The 15056-nt window shown below is 42.1% G+C and overlaps 1 protein-coding gene across 1 annotated transcript; it reads left to right on the top strand.

Annotated features, from left to right (window-relative positions):
• Positions 1 to 599: 599 nt before the first annotated feature.
• On the top strand, positions 600 to 6866 carry BMP10 (bone morphogenetic protein 10). The gene is made up of 2 exons (XM_008147511.3): positions 600 to 933; positions 5926 to 6866. Exons 1-2 carry the CDS (start codon positions 600 to 602, stop codon positions 6864 to 6866), a joined length of 1275 nt encoding a protein of 424 aa, XP_008145733.1.
• Positions 6867 to 15056: the final 8190 nt, after the last annotated feature.

The raw sequence follows: 15056 nt of genomic DNA, 5'->3' as shown, positions 1-15056 counted from the left end.
CTCTAAAGTGTATATTAACTCACTTATATCTATTCATTTAACTTGAAGATTTTGGATATTTGGTCTGTCTTAAAAAATGGTTATGTGAAGATGGAAGCCCCATTACTCGAATTAATAGATACCGCCATCGATGTGTATTGTGTTGATTCTCAATATTAGTTATATGCATGTGTGAAAATGAACCGCTTAAAAGCAGAATTTAGGCATTCCTGCCAAAAGGAAGTGAATTGAAAGGAAGGGAAGCAGAGCCTTTGCAAGGAGAAAATTGTCCTATCTCTCAGCCAGTGTCAGAATGTGGAAATGTTTACAAAATGCTCATTAAAAGAAAAAGGGATTGCAAGATAGAAACAAAATCTGGTGCACAAGTTTACACTAGTGAGATAAGAAAGGCTAGGCCCCTATAGGGTATTTTGTTATCCAATTACTGCAACCTGACTTTTGGGGGAAGCGGACGAATGGTAGGGGGAGGGAGAGAGAGGAAGAGTTTCCAAACTTGTCTCCAGTGACACGAGACATTTACGCTCAGTGAGATAAAACTGCCACTTAGAGCCCAGGGGAGCTAAACCTTCCTGGGTTGGCCTGGGGGCTTGAGCAGAGTCATGGATTCCCTGGCCCTGCAGCTGTGCGCTCTCCTCTGCCTAGCGGCTCACTCTGCCTCTGGAAGCCCCATCATGAGCCTGGAGCAGTCGCCTCTGGAAGAAGACATGCCCCTCTTCGATGATGTCTTCTCAGAGCAAGATGGTGTTGACTTTGACACCCTGCTGCAGAGCATGAAGAATGAGTTTCTCAAGACATTGAACCTGTCTGACATCCCCATGCAGGATTCAGCCAAGGTTGACCCACCAGAGTACATGTTGGAACTCTACAACAAATTTGCCACGGACCGCACCTCCATGCCATCTGCCAACATCATCAGGAGTTTCAAAAATGAAGGTAAGTTTACATTTTATCAATGACATTTGGCTTGGATCTTTTTCAAGAAGTGATAAGTAAATTTCTAATGCATGATAGAGCGAATAAGGGTGAATACAGACATACAGACATACAAAACAATACACATATGACCTATATCATTTTAATGCTTATTTTCCAAATGGTATTGAAAGGTACTAAAGAATATCTTTTAATTCAAAGTTATAAAGTGTCTACTATTTTGACCTTATAATGGGATCTTGAAAATTTTTTTTAATTTTTTGCAAGTAATACAGAAAGTTAATGTTGGCCTACTACTGTACCGCTGTTGGTCACTTTTCAGATAGGCCTCCATTTCCACTTGGCTTTTGATCGATTACAAAATGTGTCAACCTCTATTTTGATTGAAAATGATGAAAATAGACAAAAACCAGAAAGTTGTGATTTGTGTTTCGCTCAGGCTTTGGACCAGTTTCCCTTTTGTGGCCTTATTTAAAAGATGCTCAAACAGGATGGAAACTTCTATTTTAGAGATTCTTCCTACAGTTTTGTTGCATTTGATGTGACATGTATATCCTTGAAACACTGTTTACAGTTTCTAGGAAGTGTGCACGGACCAGTTAATGATCCAGCTTCTATCTGTGCCTTTATGGAGAGTGAGGCACAAGCTTTACATATCAGTGGAAAGATGTGTTTTCTCCTCCCAGATCTTTATTCAGTAACTAAATCTAATGACCTAGGAAGTTAGTCCTTTGTTTATTATGGTGTTAGTTAGCTCCTCCAAAAATCTAATATCTATGGTAAAAACTGTGGGTCCAAAGAAACTAATTCTTTAATATTTACTAATTATGCTTTTATAGACATTAGCCAGATGAAAAATAGGGTTTAGATGGATTTTGGCCAGACTGTCTTAAAAGGAGAAAGGTGGTGTCAAGGAAATAGCTCAGGATTTGGAATTTTGAGAACAGGTTGATTTAGTAGTTGTGGATAATGAGTTCAATTTCTCTGAACCTCAATTTCCTCATCTGTATATTGGGGATACAATACAATTGAGTGATTCAAAAGAGGTTCTGAATAAGAAACATTCCATTTCCTATGAAGTGTTGAAGAAACATTAGTTATTCCTGATGAATTCCCTAAATTCTAGGCATTACAGAAAATGTTGATTAGGTATTGCTTAGTCCTGGAGATACTATTTGCCTTAAAAATTTAGTTGACAGACCAAATTTTATAATATTTAGTAACATATTGGATATGGTATTTAGTAACATAATGGAAATGGCAAAGCTGAAATTACAGATTCCTTTGGAGGTGAGTCTGAATTGCAAATCAACAGTCTTCTTCCATGGGAGTCCTTCCTTCCTAGTATTTCTGTGCGCTGAACCCTGGGTGCCTAGCTCAGAGCCGCTCCCATCCTCCAGGGAAATTGGGGTTTTTCAGCTTTCACTTCTCCCGTGGAGGAAGTGGATGATCCAGGTCAGAAAGCAAAATTACAGTGTTTCTCATCAGCAAGGTTTGGGTCCTCACTCCATGGACAACTCAGGCGCCTACAGCTCCGCCAGTCTGTGGGTGGGAATACGAAGTCCCCAGGACAGGAATGCTGCACTGGGCTCGCCCTGCTGGCTGCTATTGTCTCTCTTTGACTCTTTGGGTCTGCTCAGTGCAGCTTTCAGGAGACAAAGACCAACAAAACAAAACAAAACAAATCCCCCAATCCCTCCAAATCTAACTAATCAAGGGAAACAATTGCCACCTCGAAAGTGGAAAAAGCATGACCAATATTCCTATCAAAGCTCTGACTTCATCTTGTCATCTGGGGGAAGTCAGTTCTCTGCTCTGAGGCGCAATTTCTTCTGGTGTAAAATGCACAGAGCAGCAATACCTGCATTGGAAGGACATTGTAAGAGCTAAATAAAACAATGTTTACAGAGCACCTGGCACATAAAATTTGCTTAGAAATGTAACTCCTCCACGTATTACCTACTATATTTGCATATGCACAGTGAATTTATTTTTAAACAGCTTTATTGAAGTACTAGAGGCCCGATGCATGAAATTCGTGCAAGGGCCTTGGCCCTGGCCCCTGCCCGTCTCCACTTCCTAGGCCAGGGGGCCTCTGCTGCTTCTGCCTCTGCCCCTGCTCACTGCAGCTTTGTTCGAAAGGAAGGACATCCAGAAGGACATCCGGTCTAATTAGCATATTATGCTTTTATTATTATAGATAATTGACATACAATAAACTGCACTTATTTATAGTGTATAATTTGATAGGCTTTGACATATGTAAACAGCCATTGAAACCATCACTACAATCACGATAGTGAACATATTCATGACCACCAAGTTTCCCAGTGTTCCCTTATAATCTTTTCCTCTTACTAGAGTGAGCTTTTATTCTGCTTTTCTCTTGAGTCAAGCAACCAGTCTACTCCCCTATTTTTGATCTTCACATGTTCCCTGCCCAAGGTAAGCTGTCTCCTCCGTTCTTATAAGGAGGGGACAACTCCCAAGCTACTTGATGTATTAAGGACATATGTTACACTTATAAATCAATTTGGTCTGATGCTTGGAATCATCAATTAATCAATATGTTTAAAGTGCTGCCTCAAAGGTAATCTGGCAGATTGAAGGCATAGAAAGGAGTTTAGGATGTGGTACTTGCCAGCATGATAACAGTCTAGTTGGGAAGATTCATTCATGGGAAGACAACAGAAATACAAGGATGTACATGGCAAAGGAAAAAGGAGAGATAGAGAGTAAGTACTCAAGTGACTTAGAAGGGAGTGAACGTCCAGGTGGGAGGTTAAGGAAGGGAAGGTTCCACAGGGAGGAGTCACAGCTGGGTCATTGGAAATGAGGGGATAGGGCTTTGAAGAACTTACCCCAAGGTGAAACATACAGTAAAGCAAAAGGGTGTTCTCACAAGTGATGAAGATATCAGTCTATTTTAAACAGGGTTTACAACTTATTTCATCTTTCAACAAAGATCAATGGAACAATTGCAATGTTTCATGCACTGGAGAGGATGAATGGGAGTAAAGACTGGATCAAGAGGTTAAGACCTGGTTATAGCTGTTTTGAGAGTCATGCTAGAAAGTTGAAATGCATTCCAATTGACCAATATTTTCTACTGGCAGTATATGAGATGATTTTAGTCGAATCTAGAGGAAGCTGCAAATCATGTGAAATAATTATACACTTTTTTTACAGTAATTAGAAAAAATCCACATATCACCTCAAACCCCTCATTTCATAAATGCTGTTGCTTAAGAAAAGTCTAAAAGAGGTTCAAAGTATAAAATAATCAGATCAATTTATCAGTTGGTGGTGCTTATCATCTTCAGTGTCATGGAACCCTTTGGTTGATGACAAATGCCCTCAGGAATTCCTTTTAGACATGTATTACCTGGGTCAAAAGTACAGGAGCTTTGGAATCCTATAAAATTCTTAGAAAGTCAACATGATGATATTTGGAAGTGCGTTTCTAAGATGAAAGGACCTTTAAAATGTTATTTTATAAATATTCTTGAATGATTTGTATGTGCCAAACTCCATGCCAGGTGCTAAGGGTATAAAACTAAGTCAACCAACTTATCCCCAAGGTTCATTTCCCCTATTTCTTCTTGTCAAGGACTGCATACCCCAAATCAACTGCTGTGACCCTCGTGGTATATAGCTATCTTCTTGACCTTGTCAGGCTTTGGTGTCTAAAACAGGGATCAGCAAACTTTTTCTATCAAGGGCCATACAAATAGTATATATTCTAGGTTTTATAAAAAGTTAGAAGTGCACAAATTCATGCACCAGTGGGGTACGTCGGCCTGGCCTGTGGGATCGGGCCAAAACCAGCTCTCTAACATCCCCTAAGGGGTCCTGGATTATGAGAGAGTGCAGGCCAGGCCAAGGGACCCCACTGGTGCATGATTGGAGTCAGGAGGGATATGGGAGGTTGGCCAGCTGGGGAGGAACCACAGGAGTGTTCCAGGGTGTGTCTGGCCCATCTCACTCAGTCCCAATTGACCAGACCCCAGCAGCAAGCTAACCTACCGGTTGGAGCATCTGTCCCTGGTGGTCAGTGCACATCATAGCCAGCGGTTGAGTGGCCTTAGCATATCATTAGCATATTATGCTTTGATTGGTTGAACGGCTGACCAGACAACTGGACACTTAGCATATTAGGCTTTTATTATATAGGATTTTTCTCTCTTGGGAGTATTTAGCTGCACCATTGTAGTGCAATCATCATCGCAGATAATACAGAAGGAATGGGTGAGGCTGTGTTCCAATAAACCTTTATTTCCAAGACTGATGACCCATAGAATATAGTTTACCAACCCCTGGTCTAGGTGGAGGTCTTTAGGAAGAACAGTGCCCAGCCAGCTATGTGGGGATCTCCACCCATTACAAATGCAAATATGACAAACCACGAGGCCCTCTGAAAAGTGTCAGGAAAAGACCAATTGCTCTGGTGGGGTAGAGCATGGTCCTGAGACACCAAGGTTGAGGGTTCAATCCCTGGTCAGGTCACATACAAGAGCCCACCAATAAATACATAAAGAAATGGAACACAAATTGAAGTCTCTCTCTATCTCTCAAAATCAATCAATAAGCTTTATTTATTTTTTTTAAAGAAAAGAACAACCATCACATGTTCCATTTGCTAGCTCTTCACTGGTTAGAAAAACTGGGGGCTTGCCTACACTATCTCTAAGGTCCTCCCAGTGCTATAATTCTGTGGCTGACAAGCTAGCAAGCAAGGCTGGGTGAGTTTTCCAAAATTCATTAGGCTGCCATTTTCCAGTTTAGTCTTGGCTTAATTCATTCTAACATTCTACCATTGACATTTCAGTGTTCTCTGTGTCAGAGAATGCTAACATTGTGTTTGTTTTCACTTATATCCCCTTATTCTCTCTGTATCAAATTTCCTTCATAGAAAAGCCCTCTTATGACATAAACAAGTGTCTGTTTTTCTCTGTGACATACTGCAAATGCCACTTTTGTCTTCTTTTTTAGAGTTGATTTCCCAACCAGCCAGTTTTAATGGGCTCAGAAAATACCCTCTCCTCTTCAATGTGTCCATCCCCCACCATGAAGAGGTCATCATGGCTGAACTTAGGTTGTACACACTGGTGCAAAGAGATCGCATGATATATGATGGAGTGGACCGGAAAATTACCATTTTTGAAGTACTTGAGAGCACAGAGGACAATGAAGGTGAAAGAAACATGCTGGTCTTGGTGTCAGAGGAGATTTATGGAACCAACAGTGAGTGGGAGACTTTCGACGTCACCAGTGCCATCAGACGTTGGCAAAAGTCAGGTTCATCCACCCACCAGCTGGAAGTCCACATTGAGAGCAGACACGAGGAAACCGAGGACACTGGCAGGGGACAACTGGAAATAGACACCAGCGCCCAGAATAAGCATGTCCCTTTGATTGTCGTGTTTTCTGATGACCAAAGCAGTGAGAAGGAACAGAAAGAGGAACTGAGTGACATGATCACCCATGAGCAACTTCTGGATCTGGACAACCAGGGCCTGGATGGTTATTCCAGTGGTCCCGGGGAAGAGGCTCTGCTGCAGATGAGGTCAAACATCATCTATGACTCCACTGCCCGCATCAGAAGGAATGCCAAAGGAAACTACTGCAAGAGGACCCCGCTCTACATCGACTTCAAGGAGATTGGCTGGGACTCTTGGATCATCGCCCCGCCTGGATATGAAGCCTACGAGTGTCGTGGTGTTTGCAACTACCCCCTGGCAGAGCATCTCACACCCACAAAACATGCGATTATCCAGGCCTTGGTCCACCTCAAGAATTCCCAGAAGGCTTCCAAAGCCTGCTGTGTGCCAACCAAGCTGGAGCCCATCTCCATCCTCTATTTAGACAAAGGCGTTGTCACTTACAAGTTTAAATATGAAGGCATGGCTGTTTCTGAGTGTGGCTGCAGATAGAAGAGGATTTGTGTTGCTTATTTAATAACTGTATATGTGTATATTTTATGTTCCTATTTAATAAGATTATTTAATAAGGGTGTACAGATCATAGAGGTTTACTTAGGGAAATGGACAGGTTGGTTTGTTGTAAGAAATGCTTATTTTGTTATACAGTCTCATTCCTTCTGATCTGTGTTTCTCTGGACTTGCCATTTCCTGACAATGCCACCTCCAACAGCAAATGGCCAGACCATGCTATTTGTCTTCTATGTCAATTTGAAAACAACAATCCCTAAGCAGAAATATAGTGTCAAAAGATAGATTTATGTGTATGTATATGTGTACATATAAGCTTATAAAACTCTATTGGTTCTATAGAGGTAGATTAGACTCATACACATGCAAAACTCAATCAAATGTGTATATATTAAAAGCCAATGGTATGCTCTCAGTCATCTCTTCTCTGAGTAGGAGTTATGTCAAGATAATTTGCACCAGGGATTTAACCATCCTAGGAAATATTACATTTCCTAAACATTACTGGGAATGTAGGCGGGGCTTTCATCAGTTGAGTGTTCTGCCATCACTCAGAGCAGCAGGGCCTGGTAAAGGATGTTGTATGTGTGAGGAGAGGGGTTATTTGATGCAGAAACCAAATGGGTTCAAGAGGTAGTGGCCTTAAGGTGCACTAGCAAAGAATAAACCCACCGTGGCACCCATGTGCTCTAGGGAGCAGTGCCTGGTCAAGAAAGGAAAAAGTGGGGTTTCAGGGTGACATCTGCTTCTGAGATAATAGGAGAGCAAGGCCAATGTTGGCCTTTATTGCTACAGAAGGTAGAGGAGGTGGGAGAGGGCACATAGGGGATGAGAGAAAAAGGATCTAGATGTTATCCTAGGATGTATCTGTAAAATTATAAGCCATTCTAATCAGAGAATTAAATCTTTTGGACAAAATAAAATTTTCAAAGAACAAGAGGGGAAAAAAAACAGAAGGAATCTGTCTGTTGGCCTCTTCACTTCTTAACATTTTTCTTCAATTCTTAATATTTCTCCCTTGTCTCTGCACCTCTGTGTTTGTTTTGTCCACCTTTCTTTCTTCCCTCTTTCTTCTTTGCCCCAGAGCCTCGTGTCTTTCTCCCATTCTTCTGCCCCTTGTTTTCACTGGCCTTCATTGCTCCAATGTGACCTGGAGGGACACCGGAAAGCATTTCTTTCAGGATGAGTGGAGTTAGTGCTCTAATTTCTAGTTTCCTCCCTGACATTTAATTTGATTTGCTTTTAACAATATCCTTTATGAATTTTTTTTTTCATGAAGAATATTTAAGAATAAGGAAAAGAAAATGAGAGTACAAATGAATTCACCTAAGTAAATGAATTAATAAATAGGCATACAAGCAAATGACTGAAAGCTAAGCCTGAATTTTGAAATCAGGTTTGCCCATGATAGAAACTTTATAGCCTTCCCATTCTGCAGTGTTCCCATTTGGGAACTGGCCAGGACTAAGGACTGGGAAGTGTTCCTGACAGCAATGGTCTGCTGGTTCTACCAGCAGTTGGCCAGTTGGAAGGACACTGAGACTCTGGCTGTGCTCTAACCCTCCCCACTCCCATGAGGGATCATGGGCTTTGTGCAGGAGGAACCAGAGTAGTGCAGTTCTCAAGCTGTTCTGACACCTCAGGGCGGATGACACAGATGGTTCAAGCTAGAATCAGGAATGTGATTTCTAGTACGTTGTCCCCACTCACCCCATTGAATGCTTTCCTAAGAAGTCTGGCATGTTTTATAACCTAGGAAACCATCAGCTTCCCTTTCACAAAACTCTTGGGGTTATAAACTCATATTGCACTAGAAAATAGAGGTAAGGGAAGTGATTTTGAAAGACATTTTGCCCAATTTGGACCTCAGCTCTGTACATCCAGATGCATAGATTCTGAGAGCAAATAGAGGGAAGATCTTATGGGATTCATTGGCCTAAAAAAGTGGTATTGTGACTATCAGTGAGTATACAGTGAGTGACAATTTGAGATGGTCATGCAATTCAGATCCATTCATTTATGGAATAACCTCCATATACAATGGTACGTGTGTGTGTGTGTGTGTGTGTGTGTGTGTGTGTGTGGTGTATGTAACTGGCTGTGGATAGCCACACTTAGATCCCTCAGTGGGATGTGGTACATCCTTTACAACCATGGTACACACTTTATACTCATGTACTCTACGGTACTTCTTATTCTTCTAATGGACACTGTAATAGACATACAGTAAAACCTCAGTTGAACAAGATAGTTCTAGTTAGAGAAAAATCAAACAAAATTTTATGTCTAAAATATTTAAGACAGTGGTGTGCTGGTAAATGCTTTACAGCCAGCAGTCCTGGGGTGAATAAACCCTGATTTGTGAATTTCTTGGTGTAAATACTCCCCTGGCCTATTTCAAGGCACTAAAGTGATGTCAACTGGCTTGCAAAATTCCTGAACTTAACAGCTGTTCTCAGGAGCCATGCTTGCTGGCTCTGGCACCTCACTCCTATCAGCACCCTGCTCATGCCCTCTGCCGACTCGCCAGGTTCCTAGAGAAATCTTGTTGCGAGCACTTATAGTCACTCTTCTATTAAAGAGATATGAAAATCTAGGCTGTCTGCAACTGGGTTGCACATCCCAGCTGCTTCTTCTTTTCCCACAGCCCAGACATAAATATGCATTTTCCCGATTTTCTTCTTCCTTATGGAAAGAGGGTGCAGAAAGCCACAGATTGGTTATTGACATATTGCTAGTGGCAGTTTTTTGTTTTTGTTTTTGCTTTCTTCTCATCAGAAAATGAAGGACATGACCCATAAACAGAGAGTCCTCCCAGCTCCCATCAGGCCTCATCATCCTGCATGTCTCTGATGTTGCTGCACTAATATGAAGCCATAAAATTGTCAGAACCTTAGAGTTTTGTGAAAGAGTTTTGTGAAAGTCGAGCTCACTAACATCTTCTCTGATCATAGACCTTGGCTACATCCAGGTTTATGGCCAAATTCACATCACTGAAGTTGACCAACCCAAATGACTCTTGAGGAGAAGTGTAACGTAGAGACTTGGGCAGCCAACCACCAAAACATTCATGTAAAGGTTTCTAGGTGTCCTGCTATTTATTGATGGATATATTTATTTTTGTAATATAGTGTAGAATACCAAATATTTTATTTTTATGTTTGGGATTCTTTCTTGGATAAAATAGTCTTCTGTGCTTTTCAAGTAGTGTCTTCCCCAGAGTATGGCTCCTTTACAATATTTGGCCTGTATTGTTATCCTCTCTTTTCACATCAGAATTTCCTGTTATTTTAGGGAGCCTTGCCATAAGCTTGCCATCATCTGGTATATTTGTGTCTCGTAGGCATGCTGTGAGCTCCTTGGCACAGTGACTGATGTGCAAATAGTACAGTTTTAACTACATGCTGTCGTTTTGACTGAAGTGTAGGCGTTCCAGAAAACATTTACCCAATAAATTGTCATGTCATTCCATGAGTTGACATTGTCATTTTTCCATCAGAGGCAAATGCCGTCAGACTGTGAGGGACTATGACTGCTGTTCAGTATTTAATTGGCGCTTTTCATTCCCAAACAAGGTGCTTTTCTGCTGACCGCATCCCTTGCTTTCATTGGCCCACCAATTGAAAGACCCGGTCGGATAAGTCCCTTTGTAATTGGCTCAATTACTCTATACATGGAAAAGAAGTTCATTTATGGATTCCCAAGAGTCAGCCTCAAAGCGCCTAATTCTTTCCCTGTGTATAATTTTTGGCCTGAGAAACTAATGGTAAATACTGTTCCCAGAACTGTTGGTAATTGTTTTGGTATTCTTCAGAATCTAGATTCTTTAAGTAAAAGATATTCTCAGAGAAAGAGATTTTACATATTACTTCTTACCGGGCTCCTCAACAGCCCACAAAGTCCAGCAGGGCTGGGTCAGAACAATGCACAATTTGTCTGTCACACAGGACAGAAGGGACGCTGCCCTGTTTAAGAATTGTGGATCTTCTCAGAAGGTCACCAGGGGTTGTACTTGGCCTTTGGCTGTCTGGTGAAAAGGAAACACTACTGTGACTTTGTGCATTTTCCTGGCTCCAACAACCACATTTGATTTCACACATTAGATGGCAGGAAAGTAGATAATGCTGTGCAATAGTCACATAAAGGGTGTCTCTGGGTGTGGAAATATATCCATAAGATTATCACTTCATCAGGGAATGACTGTGTGTTGTGATCAGCATGCTTCTGTGCACATGAGCACTTGTCCTGTGAGTGTCTGGCCCGATCCCAGTGAGGTCGCCACATGCGCATGTCCACCCTGCAAACTTCCACACATGGGGGAAATTAGCTATGCCACGATCACACTGAATCAACTGAAACACAGTAATTTTCTTGTGTAAAACCTGTTTGCTATCCATGTCCAAATGTATGTAGAAATTGCTAGGCCGTAAACGGAAGACGGGAAGAAATAGTTTACACCGTGTTCATAAATTAAATGTGTATATTCAGAGTTATCTTGTTAAATAAAATGGAAAAATTATTTTGATAATTATTTGAAACCTTTTTACTTGAGATGAAATCTGTTTTGCTCTCCTTCCCTACTTTTTTTTCTGGTTTCCATTTCACAATATATCCAGATGGAATAAAATTTCTTGCTCAATTAGTGGACTATGCCCTGAAGAAACAATAAATTGGTTTTCCCTTTCAAGTGATCTCGCCAGAGAGTGAGATTCTGTTGTGATATGGTCTCCCACTTCGCACAACTGTCTGTAAAGCCCATGAATGCCAGACATCATAGCAAATGAAAGCGTCTCCTCTTTGTCAATCACTGAGAAATACTTCTTCTCTGAGTTTAGGATGAGTCAGACTAAAGAGCAATTACTTTGGGGGAAATTTCCAGGCTAAATTTTGCTGAAATTTGATTATTGAACCTCTTAGAATCTCAGGCTTAGATGGAACTTTTAAGTGATCTGGCACAATCCATTCCCTCCAGCAGCCCAGCAAAAACCCTTTCCATCTTTGCTGCAAATAGAAGCGAAGAGAAGGGAGTGCACTACTTTTTTAAGGGCACCGGTCACATTTTCAGTTGTACTCAGTTTAACGAATAGGTTAGCTCATTACGCACACAAGTCACTGCAGGAGAGGCAAAGGTAAGCAGGAAGTTGTTCGAGTTCTCCCTTATATGGAACTGAGGTCTCTCCCGGTGTCCCTCGTAAATTCCCAGTTCATAACTCTTGAGACGGCCCATCCATATCTAATCCATTTTCATGACAGCCCCACGGTTTGCAAACAGCTCTCCTGTCCCCCTGGATGCATGGCCCCCATTTCCTGCAGTAGTGGGCATGTGAACACATGGCCAGGCGCAGTGAGCCCTCAGCCGGAGGGAAACACACGGGAAGCCCTTGCTGGGAGTAGACCTGGCCCTGAGTGTGTCATAGACCCTGTGGGCAGACAGACCCCGCTGCCTGTTCCGGAAGGAAGTTCCTTCTTATGACAGAACGTGGGAATTGAGGGATACAGAGTCCCAGGTGGACTAAAATTCCTTCCATCAGACAATCACCCCGCACCTCTTTTGGGGGGAATCCTCTGAAGTCTGGCTGACAGGCCATATCTGGTGAGTGTGTCAGCAGGGAGCACAGCCCTTGTCCCTCACTATTAGGACAACTGATAAGGGCAAGACAAGCATTCTAGTCATGGAGGGAGGGGAGCTGAGAACCCAGGTTGGGGCTTAAGCCAGGGCTGGACTGAAAAACAACAAAAAGCCAGTCTTAGTCATAATGTCGAATTCTTCAGCAACCTATTCATTCTCTTCTGTAAATAATTCCATTTATGGATGTCTCTCGCAGTGTGGTGCCTGGACCCATTCTTCACATATATACGGCCTGAGCACAGAACCAGCCACCTTTGTTCTAGGAGTGTCCTGTCTACTGATAACTGAGACGGCCTGGGATGGCATTGGGCAGACATGGCCGCAAGTTATTTTGGGGGGCGGGGGTGAAGAATGATTTCCAAAGCTCTTGCTATCCACATAATAACACGTTACAGTCTCTAATAGTGCTCTGAATGTGAATTGATCTTCGTGGTGTTGCAGGATAATAGGGCCATGAGACTGGCTGCATGTGACTCTGATCACATGGACGAGAGCCCACTTTTGCGCACAAGTGACTATTTGTAAAGAAGAGGCCTATTTGGAGAAGGTGAGAGCTTGTTAACTTGGATGGTTATAAATGGATTATGCGATTATCTCCGACTCACTCTCCCGAACTGTCAGTTTACAAGAACCAGTCCCTGCCCTCTCTTAACCTTCCTTAGACCATTAGCATGGATCCAAAGTGCTCATCTTGTCCTGAGAAGAAAGTCTAGAAACACATGGACAGCCCAGTCCATTTTTACTCTTCAATGTGATTCTAAGAACCTTATCAAAAATGTAGGCCACTCCGTTCAAATTGAGATTCTTTGGTGGAAGGCGTGAAGCACTGTCGTCAGACCAGGCTCCAGCAGAGAGTTTCCACTCACAGGACACAGGGCCAACTTTTCTGCACAAAGATGGGAACGGTGTTAGAAAATCCGGTCCCAGCCCCTTATTAGTATTCCTGCCTCAAATGGGTAACATGACCTGACCAATTATGAGGAAATATCAGGTAAATCCGTGTGAAGAACATTCTGCAGGATAACCAGACTGCACTCTTTTAAAATGCCAGTGGCAGTGCCTGGCAGGTGTGGCATCAGTCAGCCCATGAACCAAGAAGTCAGGGTTCGATTCCCAGTCAGGGTACGATCCCAGGTCAGGGTACATGGCCGGGTTGCGGGCTCAATTCCTAATAAGGGGCATGCGGGAGGCAGCCAATCAATGATTCTCTCTCCTCATTGATGTTTCTATTTCTCTCTCCCTCTCCCTTCCTCTCTCTAAGATCAATAAAAGTAAATATTTTTAAAAAGGTCAGTGGTAGTGTCCAACTCTATCAATTGTATACTCTCGAGTGATCTTCATTTACAAAACTCTTTTGCATGGCTATTGCTCTCTTTCTGAAGCTGTGAGAAGCTGTGTGGAAGGAGTAACTGGGCTTTTGCCTAATGCGGTGTCTAAGCAGCAAGCAGGCAGCATTAAAAATAAGACCTCCGTGCAACAGGCAAACTCACGCGAAGAATCAGAGGAAACAGAAGAGAAAAAACTGTGCATCAGTGTGGCAAACCTGAGGTCAACACATGAGCCGCAGTGAAACATTCTCCTGAAATAACCAAGCTCAGCCCTGCATTCCCTGAAAAGACGTGTGCTCTTCAGGCAACAAACCATCTGCTTGAAGTGTTTAGAAAACGGATCTCCAATCACTGGTAATTTAAACTTCCTTATACCCCAGTTCAATGTTTGATAAGGAAGGAGTGCTAACAGGACGGGAACTGAGTTACTATATTTAGCAGCCCAGCCAGAACAAAAACCAGCCCCTGCAGCTGTTCTGTTTATGCTCCAGACCCTTCTGTTTTAATTAACACAATATTTACACGAAACCAGCTCCTGTTACATCTTTTGCTGCAACTGTCACATGTTTTGTTCTTTGTTGTTATTTTTGCTTCTTTTTTTTTTAATTTCCTGCAAAACACAATTGAGAATATGCCTGAATGAAATATATACACTGTGAAATCATACCATAGATAGCATCCTAGCTCCCAAGGGCCAAGCCCACCTGCTTTTGGGGTCAGGGATTAGGTTGCCAGGTGAAATGCAGGATGTTCAGTTAAATTTGAACCTAAGATAAACGAGGAATAATTTCTTTAGTATAAGTATGCCTCAAATATTGGATACTAAAAAACCAGCTTGTTTATGTGAAATTCAAATTTCATTGGGTTCCCTGTGTCTTTATTTGTTAAACCTGGCAGCCTTAGTCAGATATTGCTCAGAAGGTTACATGAGTGGTAAGAGCCAGAGAAAAATGAAATACCTCTCCCCTCCAGTCCCAAATGAGCGATTCACAGGATCATAGATCAAGCCTATCAGGGTTCATTGTCAAAGAACAGCTTTGAGATGTGAAGTTGAAATGCACTTGACCACAACACCTGCCAATACTAAAACAGCAGCAATACCTAACACATCCTCCTCCCCATTTCCCTGGACAGCTTACATTCAAAAATTCTTTTTCATGTTGCCTTTGCCTTTAGATTTTGTTATATTCATAAAAGTGAAATCACTGCAGAAAA

The sequence above is a fragment of the Eptesicus fuscus genome, chromosome 16, assembly GCF_027574615.1.
Source record: "Eptesicus fuscus isolate TK198812 chromosome 16, DD_ASM_mEF_20220401, whole genome shotgun sequence".
In the NCBI taxonomy this organism is placed as follows: Eukaryota; Metazoa; Chordata; class Mammalia; order Chiroptera; family Vespertilionidae; genus Eptesicus; species Eptesicus fuscus.
Note: the sequence above shows the minus strand (reverse complement) of the source record. Positions and strands in the feature narration are given on the sequence as shown.

Coding starts and splice junctions, on each gene's coding strand:
- BMP10 (XM_008147511.3), top strand. CDS start 600: ATGGATTCCCTGGCCCTGCAGCTGTGCGCTCTCCTCTGCCTAGCGGCT. Junction 934..5,925: donor CAGGAGTTTCAAAAATGAAG/GTAAGTTTACAT, acceptor CTTCTTTTTTAG/AGTTGATTTCCCAACCAGCC.